Here is a 13,643-nt window from a genome sequence, read left to right as displayed (position 1 = left end):
TCTTTGGACTGTGGGAGGAAACCTGAGCACCCAGAGGAAACCCACACAGACATGGGGAGAATGTGCAAACTCCACACCAACAATCACCTGAGGCTGAAATCAAACCTGGGTCCTTGGCACTGTGAGGCAGCAGTCATGTACCACGTACCAAATGATACAAGAACAGCTTCATCTTGCCATCAGACTTTTGAATGGACTAACCTGCATTAATTTGATCTTTTTCTATACCCTAGTAATAAGACATTCTGCACTGTCTCATTTCCTTCTCTATGAACGTTATGCTTTGTCTGTATAACGCACGAGAAACAATACTCTTCACTGTATAATAAAACACGAGACAATAATACATCAAATCAGTGCTAAACACTGCGCCGCCCATATTCTTAATTTGAAATCTATTGTTATTCCTTCATTGTTTCAGGATCAAAATCCTCCTGTAATGGTGCAGTGGGTGTACCTACACCTCGGAGTCTGCAGCATTTTAAGAAGGTGGGCTTATGACCACCTTCTTGTGGGTAATTAGAGATGGATAATAAACAATGGCCTTGCCAGGGGTGCCTGTATTCTGAGAGTGACATGTTTTTTACAAAGTGGGCATTGATAAAAACTTCAAGAACCACCAGCCATGAAATTACTGGCTGAAGCCAAAAGCTACTGAACAAAAGAACAGCAAAATGCCAATTTAATTCTCGCATATCTTGTTCACAGCTTTTAAAAAAAGATTTCTTGAGAAACTGACAATCTGCTTTCCTGTTTTCGACTTTGTTCTTTCAATTCACACTGCCGCCACCACCCTTTGTATGACTCTCACTCTTTGTAACTGTGTGATTTGTGGTTTCTGTTCAATTTACTTTTTAATCTTCCTCTTGACCTTCTTATTTCGCACCCCTCATCCTTTTTTTCTGGTGAAGAAGTTTGGCAGGAAATTTTTTTGGCCGTTTGTGTAAGAGGGACCCTCCGCTCCCACTGCAGTAAACTGAGATTAGACTGAGCGCCAAATTCTCCACCTCCGCTGGCAGCAGCGGTGGGGCGTGAATGGCTGGAAAATCCCCCCTTTTCTTGTCCTTGAATAGGATCATCTAAAAATGCCGTTATTCAATCGTCACTGCTTTTACCAAGTCTTTGCAGCTCCAAAGCTTGTTGTTCGAAAGTCTTTGGGCAGAATTTTCCCAAAAGATTTCAAAGTGTCACAGCAGTCGGCAGGGCCGCCAGTGCGACACCAGTGGGGTTGGGACTTGGCCTCATATGGAACCCCTCTGGGAGGGAGGGGGGTGGGGGGGGTCACTCAGCAGCCAGGGCAACAAGAGCCTCAAGCTAGTGGCGAACACCAACCTGAGGACCCCCAGACTGGGCATGCGTTTCCCCAAACCCCCGCACCCGTGCAAACCTCCACCATCATCCCGGACCATGGTGGTGGCCAATCCCGGATTCCTGAGGTTGGTGATCAGTGGTATTCACTTCCTCGCTCTCCCTCGCTACTGCTGTACCTGAGCCACGCTCTTAAAGAGCGGGACTGATTGATGGCAACGTGACATCTTGACGGACAGCTGGGAAGCATCCGAAAGAGGGGAAGCATTCTTGCTGAACTCGCCAATGATACTGAAGTCCAGTCAATCCCATGCTAATAAGCTTTGCGTTCTTTCTGGGCGCTAAGTGCTTTGTGTCTTTGGAAGGAGGCCGGGAACCTAATGAACTGGTGTTGGGCACAAATCAAACTTTTAGAGTTGCACACTAACTTCCCAGCTCGCTGTGCCATTTGCCAAATGTGGTGAGGTAGTAAAATTTCCCCCTTTATTATAACTTTAGCATGAAATGAATAATAACAGCAGAATAATAATTCAAATAAATTGTTTACACATTTTCCAGCCTATTAATCATTTCTGATCAACACTAATATAATAACTTGGCCGGAATTCTCCAATCTCGCCCGCAACTGGGATTCTCCAGTCCCGCTGCAGTGAATGAAGCTTTGGCTGAGTGCCAAATTCTCTCTTCTTGCTGGCAGCAGTGGTTAAGGGTAAGAAATCAGAGAATTCCGGCATTTGCACTTACATTCTGCTGCCCTTAATGTAGTGAGATGTACCAAGGCATTTCATAGAAGCATTATCGAATAATATTGGACACCAAGCCATACAAGGAGATATTACAAAAGCTTGGTCAATGAGCTGGATTGTAAGGAATGTTGCAAAGATGGAGTGAGTGATAGATAGATCGATGGAAAGGCTTACAAAGGAAATATACAACTCAGGGAGCTGAAGGCTCGAATGAGCAAAGGAAATCAAGGTTGACAGGAAGGCTGCAATTGGAGACCTGTAGGGTGAGAGAAGATTACAGAGGCAGGGAGGGGTGAGGCATACAGGGACTGGAAAACACGAATGAGAATTTTCTAATTGGATCATTGCTGAACTAGGCGTCAGTGTGGGTCAGCAAGTACAGGTGTCATTGTGACTTCCTGTGAGTTAGTTCCTTCCCTTGTATCCGGTTCCAAATGGCCAGAATTTTCCAGTTCTTTACACCATGTTGCCACTGCAAGCGGGGACAGAGAATTTTGCGCTCAGCCAAATCTCTGTTCACAGCAGAGAGTCCCACTGGTGTGAACGGCTGGAAAATTTCAGCCAGTAATTCGCTGAAAATCAAAAGTTTGTGGATGCGATCTGTCCTGATCAAGACTTGAGATAAATGTCCTGCCTAACATATTTTTATCCATTCTTGGGACAAGGATGAGGCTAGCCAGCATTTATTGCCCATCCGTGGTTGCTCTAGAATTGGCCATTTCAGAGGGCAGTTGAGAGTCAACCACATTGCTGTGGCGTTGAAGTCATATGTAAGCCAGACCAGGTAAGGGTGGCAGATTTCCTTCTTTATTGAACCAGAAAGGTTTTTCCAACAATCAGCAATGGTTTCAAAAGTTAAAGTTTATTTATTAGTCACAAGTAGGCTTACATTAACACTACAATGAAGTTACTGTGAAAATCCCCTACTCACAGGATTCCGGCGCCTGTTCGGGTACACTGAGGGAGAATTTAGCATGGCCAATTCACCTGACCCAGCAGATCTTTGGGAAGAAACCAGAGCACCCGGAGGAAACCCATGCAGACATGGGGAGAATGTGCAAACTCCACACAGACAGTGACCCAAGCCGGGAATCGAACCTGGGTCCCTGGCACTGTGAGGCAGCAGTGCTAACCACTGTGCCACCATGTCGCGCTGGTCTCAGTCATCAGTAGATTATTAATTTCAGATTTTTCTTTTTTATTTGGAATCAATTTCCGCCATCTGCCATGGTGGGATTTGAACCAGGGTCCCCAGAGCATAAGCTGAGTTTCTGGATTAATTATCTAGCAGTAATACCACTCAACCACTGCCTCCCCCTCAATTTGGCCAAGACAGTTGTTATATTATTACATTTTCAAACAGAGGCTGGTGAGTGTCTAGAATGAGCTGCCTGAGGTAGTAGTAGAGGTGGGCACAATTTTGTCTTTGTAAAAGCATTTAGACGGTTACATGGGTAAAATAGGTATCGAGGGATATGGGCCAAATGTGGGCAATTGGGATTAGTTTAGGGGTTTTAAAAAAAAGGGTGGCATGAACAAGTTGGGCCAAAGAGCTTATTTCTATGCTGTAAATCTCTGTGCTTCCAAGACTCTATTATCTGGAGTTTCACTTTCTGGCCCTATCTATCGATCCCACTGCCTCAAGTGGCCTTTGGTAAATCAAAGAAAAGAAGGGAATTTGAACCCTAGGTTATGGCAATGCAGTTAGTCATCTTACAGTGATATACACCCAGCCTCGGTGCACTCAGTGTCTGGGAAAATAGAATGAAGGACATTACATTTTTACAGTGCATATACCAGCTCAGGAATCCCATAGCGCTTTACAGGCAATGATTCAAGCAGAGTCTGTAATGTTGGAAATATGGCAGACAATCTGGACACAGCAACCTTCCACGCATAACTATTTGTGGAGAGTCTGCTTTCGTCATTTTGACTGAGGGATAATTATTATCGCGAATCCTGGAATAAGCACCTCTACTTATTTTTGAAATAATGTGGGATCTTTTATATCTATCTGAGAAAGCAGATGAGTCATTAGTTTAACCACTGCGCTGAAAGATGCCTCCAGTTGTACTGCTTGGAGTGTTAACCTAGATTTTGTTCTTGCAATCTCTGGAGGATGGTGTCAAACCTCTGACACTGAGTGGAGGAATTAAGCCATAGTTTCAAGACCTCCAAAGATGGATCCTCCTTGTTCTCGGCTCCCATCTGTTCTTAGTCTGAAGAACTTAGGTGTGGCACAGTGGCACAAGGGACAACATGGTGGCTTCGTGGTTAACACTGTTGTCTCATAGCTGCAGGGACCCAGGTTTGATTCCTGGCTTGGCTCACTGCCTGTGTGGAGTTCTCCCCGTGTCTGCGTGGGTTTCCTCTGGGTGCTCCGGTTTCCTCCCACAGTCCAAAGATGTGCTGGTTAGGTGGATTGGCCATGCTAAATTGCCCCAACACGTCCCATGATTTGTAGATTAGGGAGATTAGCAGGGTAAATACATGGTCCTCTGTGGATAGGGCCTGAGTAAGGTGTACCACTGGGGAGTCGGTGCAGTCTGATGGGCCAAATAGTCTTCTTCTGCACTGTAGAGGTTCTATAGTCCATCAGACATTAACTAACCATTAGAAAATTTGAAGAATATTTGAGGGAATGGGATCAATAGTGCATTTTACAGCTGATGATGGTACAGCTGTTGGTCTCGCCTCAATTGGTAGCCCTCACTCCTCTGAATCAGAAAATTGAGACTCCATAATCCCACTCCACGGATAAAGGATTGAATTTTATGGAGGGAAGGGGTTGAAGTTGTGGAAGGGACCCTCTGTCCACGTTAAAGTTGGAGGGGTGCCTGCCTTCACTTGCCCAGCTCACCCAGCAGCCATCTGGTGATTTATTGGCTTCCAGCTTCATAAATCCCCAACCCCCCCCAATCTGCTGAGAAGGTTCTGTGTTCCCCAGGGCCTACAACCAAATACATGCCAGCAGCTGTCTGACCCCTGCAAGCCCCACTGGGTGTGGTGGCCACTACTGGAACTGTGGCCAGTCCCAATTGAATAGGTAGGAAGTGATGGAGCTGAAATTTAAGGTAAATCGAGGGTTTTGCTAGGGTCAGAGTGGCAGGCCTTGCGAGGGAGGTGAGGGGGTTAATGATAGGCAGGGCAGGGCAGGGAGGAAGGGAAATGCCAGGGTAGGAAGATCTCGGCAGGAGTCTCAACTGGATTGAACCTCTGCCATGTCGACCGGAGGAAATCAGTAAGGAGCCATTAATTACTTAATTACAATTACTTAAGGGCTTCAGTTGGCTTACTGGTGGACAGGCCTCCAGATCCCTCCCCTCCCACTGGTAAGATTGTAAGGGTGGGCGGGGGAGGGGGGTGGGCCTCTGGTGGGTGGGCCCCTAGAAATTGCGTCCAAATACCATGGTACCTAACTTTGTGCCTCACCCCACTGGCCAACACATTACCCTGAGTTGGGGGAGGGGGGGGAGAAGAGGCATCAAATCTAGCCTGCATGTGACAATCCAATGCTATACCGAGGGAGTGCAACAGTGTAGGAGGTGCTGTCATAAGAACATAAGAACATAAGAAATAGGAGCAGGAGTAGGCCATCCAGCCCTTCGAGCCTGCCCCGCCATTCAATAAGATCATGGCTGATCTGTCGTGGCTCAGTTCCACATTCCCGCCCTCTCCCCATAACCCTTAATCCCCTCGCTTATCAAAAACCCATCAACCTGCGTCTTAAAAATATTTAGCAAGGCAGCCTCCACCACTTCAACTGGCAGAGAATTCCAGAGATTCACCACCCTTTGAGTGAAGAAGTTCCTCCTCAACTCCGTTCTAAACCACCCCCCCCTTTATCTTGAGGCTGTGCCCCCTAGTCCTACTGTCTTTTTTCAGTGGGAAGAGTCTCTCCACCTCTATCCTATCCATCCCATTCATCATCTTATATGTCTCAATGAGATCTCCCCTCATTCTTCTAAACTCTAACAAGTACAAGCCTAGTTTATTCAGCCTCTCCTCATAGCTCAACCCCCTCAACTTTGGTATCAGCCTAGTAAACCTCCTCTGCACTCCCTCCAAGGCCAAAATATCCTTGCGTAAGTGTGGCAACCAAAACTGCACACAGTACTCCAGCTGCGGCCTCACCAATGCCCTATACAGCTGCAGCAAGACCTCCCTACTTTTATATTCAATCCCCCTCGCTATGAAGGCCAGCATCCCATTCGCCTTCCTGACCACCTGCTGCACCTGCAAGCTGGGTTTTTGCGACTCATGCACAAGGACCCCGAGGTCCCTCTGCACCGTTGCATGCTGCAGTTTTTCGCCACGTAAGTAATAGTCCTTCCTACCATTATTCCTACCAAAGTGGACCACCTCGCACTTGCCAACATTAAATTCCATTTGCCAGTTCCTGGCCCATTCGCCCAGCCTATCTAGATCCTTCTGCAGACTCTCCACACCCTCCGTGCAATTTGCCGTTCCACCAATCTTGGTGTCATCAGCAAATTTCGACACCATACACTCGGTTCCCTCCTCCAGCTCATCTATATAAATGGTAAATAGCTGAGGCCCCAGCACCGACCCCTGGGGCACTCCACTAGTCACCAACCGCCAATCCGAATAGCACCCATTGACCCCTACTCTCTGCCTCCTATTTGACAACCAATTCTCTATCCACACTAACACCCTACCCCCAACTCCATGCCCCCTGACCTTCTGCAATAACCTCTTGTGAGGTACCTTGTCAAACGCCTTCTGAAAATCAAGAAAGACCACATCCACCGGCTCTCCTCTATCCACCGCCCTAGACACATCCTCATAGAATTCCAATAAATTTGTCAGACACGATTTCCCCTCAACGAAACCATGCTGTGTCTGCTCTATCAAGCAATTCCCCTCAAGATGCCTCGCTATTTCCTCCTTGATGACGGATTCTAACATTTTACCTACAACAGACGTTAAACTAACCGGCCTATAATTCCCTGCCTTTTGCCTGCCACCCTTCTTAAACAACGGCGTAACATTAGCCATTTTCCAATCTTCTGGCACTTCCTCGGAATCCATCGACGTTTGGGAAATAACCACCAAGGCATCCACTATCACCTCCTCCATTTCTTTCAGAACCCTCGGATGCATTCCATCCGGTCCTGGGGACTTGTCCACAATCAGTCCCTCCAGTCTGTCTTTCAGTCAATGTGTCATATCCTCAGACAGATGTGAAAAAACTCATGGCCCTATCTCAAAGGTGAGGGGAATTATTCACAGATTCCTGACTAATAACCACCCCTCAGCCAAAATCACCAAAACAGATGAACTGTTCTTGTTGTTTGTGGGAGCTTGTTTCTTACAAATGGAGTGCTGCTTTTTCTACATCCCGATAGCGACTACAAAGATGTGTGGGTTAGGTTTATTGGCCATGCTAAGAAATTGCCCCTTAGTGTCTAGGGATGTGTAGGTTAGAGGGATTAGTGGGTATAATATGTAGGGATATCGGGGTAGGGCCTGGGTGGTTTTGTGTTCAGTGCAGACTTGATGGGCCGAAGGGCCTGTTTCTGCACTGTAGGGTTCTATGATTCTATGATGATTTTATGTTTCTATGATACACTTATCTGTCCATGATTGCAAGAAACTAAGAAGGGTCATGAACCAGCCTCCCATCCATTGACTCTGTCTATACTTCCCGCTGCCTCGGAAAAGCAGCCAGCATAATCAAACATCCCATGCGCCTCGGACATTCTTGCTTCCACCTTCTTCCCTCAGGGAAAAAGTTAGAAAGTCTGAGGACACGTACCAACCGATTCAAGAATAGCTTCTTCCCTGCTGCCATCAGACTTTTGAATGGACTTACCTTGCATTAAGTTGATCTTTCTCTACGCCCTAGCTATGTCTGTAACACTACATTCTGCACTCTCTCCTTTCCTTCTCTTTGAAGGGTATGCTTTGTCTGCATAGCGCATAAGAAACAATACTTTTCACTGTATGCTAATATATGTGACAGTAATAAATCAATTCAAATCAAATCAAAATGACTACACATCATGTAAAATAAGTACTTTGGGTATCTGCTTGAAACATTGTACAGATGTCAACATCTCCTTTACTGTTCCCAAATGTCACGTGCAGCTGATAATTACCATTTTATAACTTTGTTTATAGGTGCAATTGAACAGATAAGAAGTTTTCTCTTGCAGTGTCGTGATCCTACAACCAAATATATTGTGAAATTAGACCTCATTAATCAGCACAGGTTTAAAGTTGTCATCAGCCACTGGCTAACTGACTTCGGTAATTCAGTTTGCTACCTGATAACTGCTTGTGCAAAGCTGCTGTCACTGTATGTTTGAAGCGTGTTGCATGTGGACGCGCCAACAACACTTACAAAATGTGTGGCGGCTCCAGTGACCCCAGAGAGAGGCGAAAGTTCAGCACGTTCGAAATCATACTGGTCAGCAACTTTGTCCTTCTGCTGATTGCATGTGCTGGGTTAATAGCCTTCGGGTGGCTTGTGATCCACCAGCCGTATGCTGCAGGTGAGCTCATTTTCAATGCGAATGATGTACCTACTCGGCATGTGGTGTTTGAAAGCAATATTTAATCCCATGTGATACAGTGCCTTCCGCAACTCATATACCTTGGGAGTGGCACCACATTCTCTCGATCCACAGAATTCCCGATCTCAGGTGTTCCATTGTGCCAAAGACCAGCCCTTCTCCACTGGGACAGAGGGGCAAATGGCATAGCAATTACTTATGGAGCCTTGCTTGGGAATGTCCAAACAAGCCCAAGGGAGGCCTCTCATGGAATTAGCTGTCCGATCTCTTCGCCACTGAAAGTGGCCAGAATTTTACCATCCTGTCCGCCATGGGAATCAGAGTGGGCGAGGGGTTGACAATGGAAAGGTCCATTGACCTTGGGTAGGATTTTACGGTTTCACAATGAATGAGGCCATAAAATCCTGGCCAATAAGTTCTATTTGTTCGCACACTAGTCATATCCCAACTCTCTCACTTTCCAAGGTGGGTTTACGTCTTGCGAGCTTGTGCATTTTAGGGATGCCTTGTTGGAGATTGAATCATAGAAAGCCTACAGTGCAGAAAGAGGCCATTCAGCCTATCAAGTTTGCACTGACTCTCCAACAGAACATCTTTTCCAAATCCACCCCCCACCCCATCTCCATAACCCTGCGCATTTACCATGCTAATCCCTAATCTCGATGTATTTCTTAATTTCACTCCTGAAAGATCTGGCTCTCATTTTTAGACTACGGCGCTCGACATCCCAACTCAGGAAAATTGTTCCTCTCTATCTACCCTATTATTTCCCCTTAATATCCTGAAAACTAAGGGGCAATTTAGCATAGCCAATCCACCTAACCTGCACATCTTTAGTTGGTTGCGTGTTGGGAGTGTTGACTTGGTTCATGTTAAGTAGCATATAGGAATGGGGAATTTGGAGTGGCCATTTTCATAGGATCCCTATAATGCAGAAGGAGGCCAGTTGGCCCATCGAACAACAATCCCATCCTGGCCTTATTGCCGTAACCCCCCATTGTAATTACCCTGATTTGATTTCATTCCATTTATTATTGTCACATGTGTCGGTGTACAGTGAAAGTATTGTTTCTTGCGCACTATATAAAGCATACCATTCATAGAGAATGAAAGAGAGGGTACAGAATGTAATGTTATAGTCATTGCGAGGGTGTAAAGAAAGATCAATTTGATATAAGGTAGGTCCATCCAAAAGTCTGATGGCAGCAGGGAAGAAGCCCCTCTGGCACTAAGGGACAATTTAGCATGACCAATTAACCTAACTTGGACTGTGGGAGGAAACCTACACAGACACAGAGAAAATGTGCAAACTCCCACACGGACAGGCACTGGAGGCTGGAATTGAGCCCGGCTCCTTGGCGCTGTGAGACAGCAGTGCTAACCACTGTGCCACTGTGCCACTCTGTGCTGCAGGTGAGTTGATTTTAAATTTTGCCCTTCAGTGCCGCGATTTAATAAGATTGTTGTGGCTTTGTGACCGGATACCGTAAATGTTTATTGGCAGCAGATCCGTGATTACTTCGGATAACAAAACTATATCAATCTCAGTTTTAAAATGAACCATTAATCTCACATGAATTGCTGTTTACAGAAGGGTACTCCAAATTTCCATCACCCTTTGTGTCTCAATGTATTTCTTAATTTCACTCCTGAAAGATCTGGCTCTCGTTTTTAGACTATGGTCCTAGACATCCCAACTTAGGAAAATTGTTCCTCTCCATACCATATTATTTCCCCTTAATATCCTGAAAACTTTAATCAAATCATCCATTCATGTTCTGACTTCCAGGGAGGAACAAAGAACAAAGAACAGTACAACACAGGAACATCCCTTCAACTCTCCAAGCTGTGTCGATCATGATGCTTCCCTGAACTAAAACCGTATGCGCTTACAGAGTCCATACCCTTCCATTCCCATTCTATTCATGTATTTGTCTAGATGTCTCTTAAGTGCTGCGATCGTACCTGCTCCCACCATCTCCTGGGCAGTGCATTCAGACATTCACCACCCTATGTTTAAAAAAAAACTTGCTTCGCACATCTCCTCTAAACATTTCCCCAAAACCTATATTCCCTAATATGTGACTTTTCTACCCTAGGAAAGAGCATTTGACTATCCACTCTGTCCGTGCCACTCATAATCTTGTAAACTCTATCAGGTCATCCCTCAACCTTTGTCGTTCCATGAGAGCAAAATGAGTTTACCCAACCTCTCCTCATAGCTAATACCCTCTAGACAAAGCAAATCATGGTAAACCTCTTCTGTACCCTTTCCAAACCATCCACATCTCCTCTGGTACAGTGTGCAACCCTAGTTTATGTAATCTGTCCTCATAACATTGGACATCATTGTGATAAATCTACACTGCAATCCTTGCAAAGAAAAAATATCCTCTGAAAGTTAAAATTCAGAGCCATTGGTCACAAAATGGTAGGATGCTATTGAATTGATTTTTTTTTGCAAAAATAAAATCAAACTACCATGTATTTTGTAAGCCATGTGTGGGCAGTAATTAAGAGAAAGGAAGGAACAAGGAAAGAATAGGGAAAAGGATGTTCTTTGCAATTGGTGCAAGTAGTCAGGCTGCTGGGATGCAGGTGAGGTGTTGAAGAAGCAGCAGCAAGAGGGAGAGAGGCAGCCATCCTCAGGAAACAACTCAGCTGGAGGATAGGGGCGGAAGGCTGCAGAAGGGCAGGGGAGAGGGTCAGTCATCCTCAGGAATCAGCTCAGCTAAAGCAAAAGCTAATTTGTACAAACGATCATTTTCTTCGCCGAGCCAAAGACGTTTTCCTGGCCCTGATTGCTTAAGCTGTTATGGTGTGGCAATCACTGGCTAGATTTCAGCAGGAGGCTTATGGTTGTTATTTGAAAAACTGGGGTCTCAGCAGAATTTAGATTTATGAGGGAACAGATACTTCTGCGTTTTCATTTGTTGAGGAACTAAATATTTGCTGTTAATTTGCTGAAGTATAAGTTTGTTCTTTGCAGTGTTTTATTATCAATAAATACATTAATCAATACATTTTATTTGATATTTAATGAAAGAGGTCTATGTTCTCACTGTTGCTGCAAACTTTTCTTGCTAACATCTAAGAAAAGAAAAATACACATGGAAACAAATACTTCAGGTTGGACCACCCTAGCACGTAGCATCATTATAACAAGTGTTAGGGAATGTTTGAATGTTAGATAAGCTTTCAGTATAAGGAGGTGGCTGTAGTGTTAAGCACTGTTTATGTGTTTCCATTTGATTCTTAGAATCTACAGTCTCTTATTTTCATGTAATAAATTCCTGGTGGCCAGTCCCTGAGAAACTGGGTGGTTTGGGATTTAAAGCAACCAATTTCTCAGGATTGCTGCTCATTGGAGACACTGGTCTGTGAATTGCAGAGTCCCCAATATACTCTCCATATAAATGATGAGATAGAATTAAGGCTTTGTCATGAGCAGTCCATGTCTAAATGCAGCAATACCTGAACAATACCCAGGCTTGGGCTGACAAGTGGCAAGCAACATTTGTGCCACAAAGTGCCAGGCAATCTAACCATCGCATTACTATCCCTGAATTCCCATCCCCTACCTAGCCCCCCCCACCCCACCCACTATCGGCAGCCTGCACATTACCATTAACCAGAAACCGAACTGAACTAACCAACTAAATACTGTGGCTACAACAGTATGTCAGAGGCTCATAGTCCTATAACAAGCAATGCATGCCCAAAGTCTGTCTACCATCTACAAGGCACAAGTCAGGAGTGAGATGGAATACTCGACACTGACCTGGATGACTGCAGCTCCAACAACACTCAAGAAGCTCGACAAAGTAACCTGCTTAATTGGCACCCCTTCCACAGACATTTCCTCCCAACTACCGACGCATGGTAGTAATAGTGTGTACCATCTACCAGTTGCATGGAAGAACTTCACTAAGGCTCCTGAGACAGTATCTTCCAAACCCATGACCTTTACCATCTAGAAGGACTAGAACAGGAGGAACACCACCACTGAGAAGTTCTCCTGCAAGCCACATACCATCCTGACTTGGAAATGTATTGCTGACCCTTCATTGTTGCCACTCACAATCCTATAAATCCCTCCCTAACAGCACTGTGGGTGTACCTACACACTATAAGAAGTTTCACAGCACCAAGTTAAACTCCAACAGGTTTATTTGGTAGCAAAAACCACGATCTTTCGGAGCACTGCCCTTCATCAGGTAATTGGGAGTTCTGTTCACAAACAGGGCACACAAAGACACAAACTCAATTTACGACATAATGGTTGGAATGCGAGTCTTTACAGGTAATCACGTCTTAAAGGTACAGACAATGTGAGTGGAGTCAGGATTAAGCACAGGTTAAAGAAATGTGTATTGTCTCCAACAAGGACAGTTAGTGAGATTTTGCAAGCCTGGGCAAGTCATGCAGGTTACAGATAGTGCGACATGAACCCAAGTTCCCAGTTCAGGCCGTCATGTACGCGGAACTTGTCTATCAGTCTCTGCTCAGCAACTCTGCGCTGTCGTTAAGGCCACCTTGGAGAACGCTTACCCGAAGATCAGAGGCCGAATGTGTACCTACACATGTGTACCAATGGTGTACCTATACCACAGGGACTGCAGCATTCAAGTTGGCAGCTCACCATCACCTTCTCAAGGGACAATTAGGGATGGGCAATCAATGCTGGGGGAGCCAGTGAGGCTTTGAATGCCTAAAATAAATCATTACCTGTTCTCATTTTAATCGGCCTCTTTCATTTGTTCTTATTTTATTTGCAGATAATCACAACATAACCAATCAGCCTTCCCAAGTGTCAAGGGGCTCCTTTCGGATCACCCAAGGAGTGTCGTACACAGCCCTTTTACAAAACAAATCATCACAACAATTCAAAGCGCTTGCCTTTGATCTCAAGAACTTGGTATGTGTGATCTAGTCATTCCGTTTAATGCTTATATTAAAGTTACTTCGGCAGTGGAAGAGTGAATTCAATCACCTTTTGTCACACAAAGCTTAGCTAGCAGGACATTGTCACACTGCTAGAGGACTTAAT

At 45.1% G+C, this 13,643-nt stretch overlaps 1 protein-coding gene across 1 annotated transcript in view; it reads left to right on the top strand.

The window, feature by feature from the left end:
- Positions 1–8,424: 8,424 nt before the first annotated feature.
- tmprss15 (transmembrane serine protease 15) overlaps positions 8,425–13,643 on the top strand; it is an 87,522-nt gene continuing 82,303 nt past the window's right edge. Inside the window, exons 1-2 of the mRNA XM_080203205.1 lie at positions 8,425–8,572; positions 13,372–13,511. Of these exons, the coding sequence (XP_080059331.1) occupies positions 8,425–8,572; positions 13,372–13,511 (288 nt within the window). The remainder of the gene's footprint in view (positions 8,573–13,371; positions 13,512–13,643) is intronic.

The sequence above is a fragment of the Carcharhinus amblyrhynchos genome, chromosome 15 (assembly GCF_965287045.1).
Source record: "Carcharhinus amblyrhynchos chromosome 15, sCarAmb.v2.hapA, whole genome shotgun sequence".
In the NCBI taxonomy this organism is placed as follows: domain Eukaryota; kingdom Metazoa; phylum Chordata; class Chondrichthyes; order Carcharhiniformes; family Carcharhinidae; genus Carcharhinus; species Carcharhinus amblyrhynchos.
The sequence above is the reverse complement of the archived record's forward strand: the minus strand, read 5'-3'. Positions and strand labels throughout refer to the sequence as shown.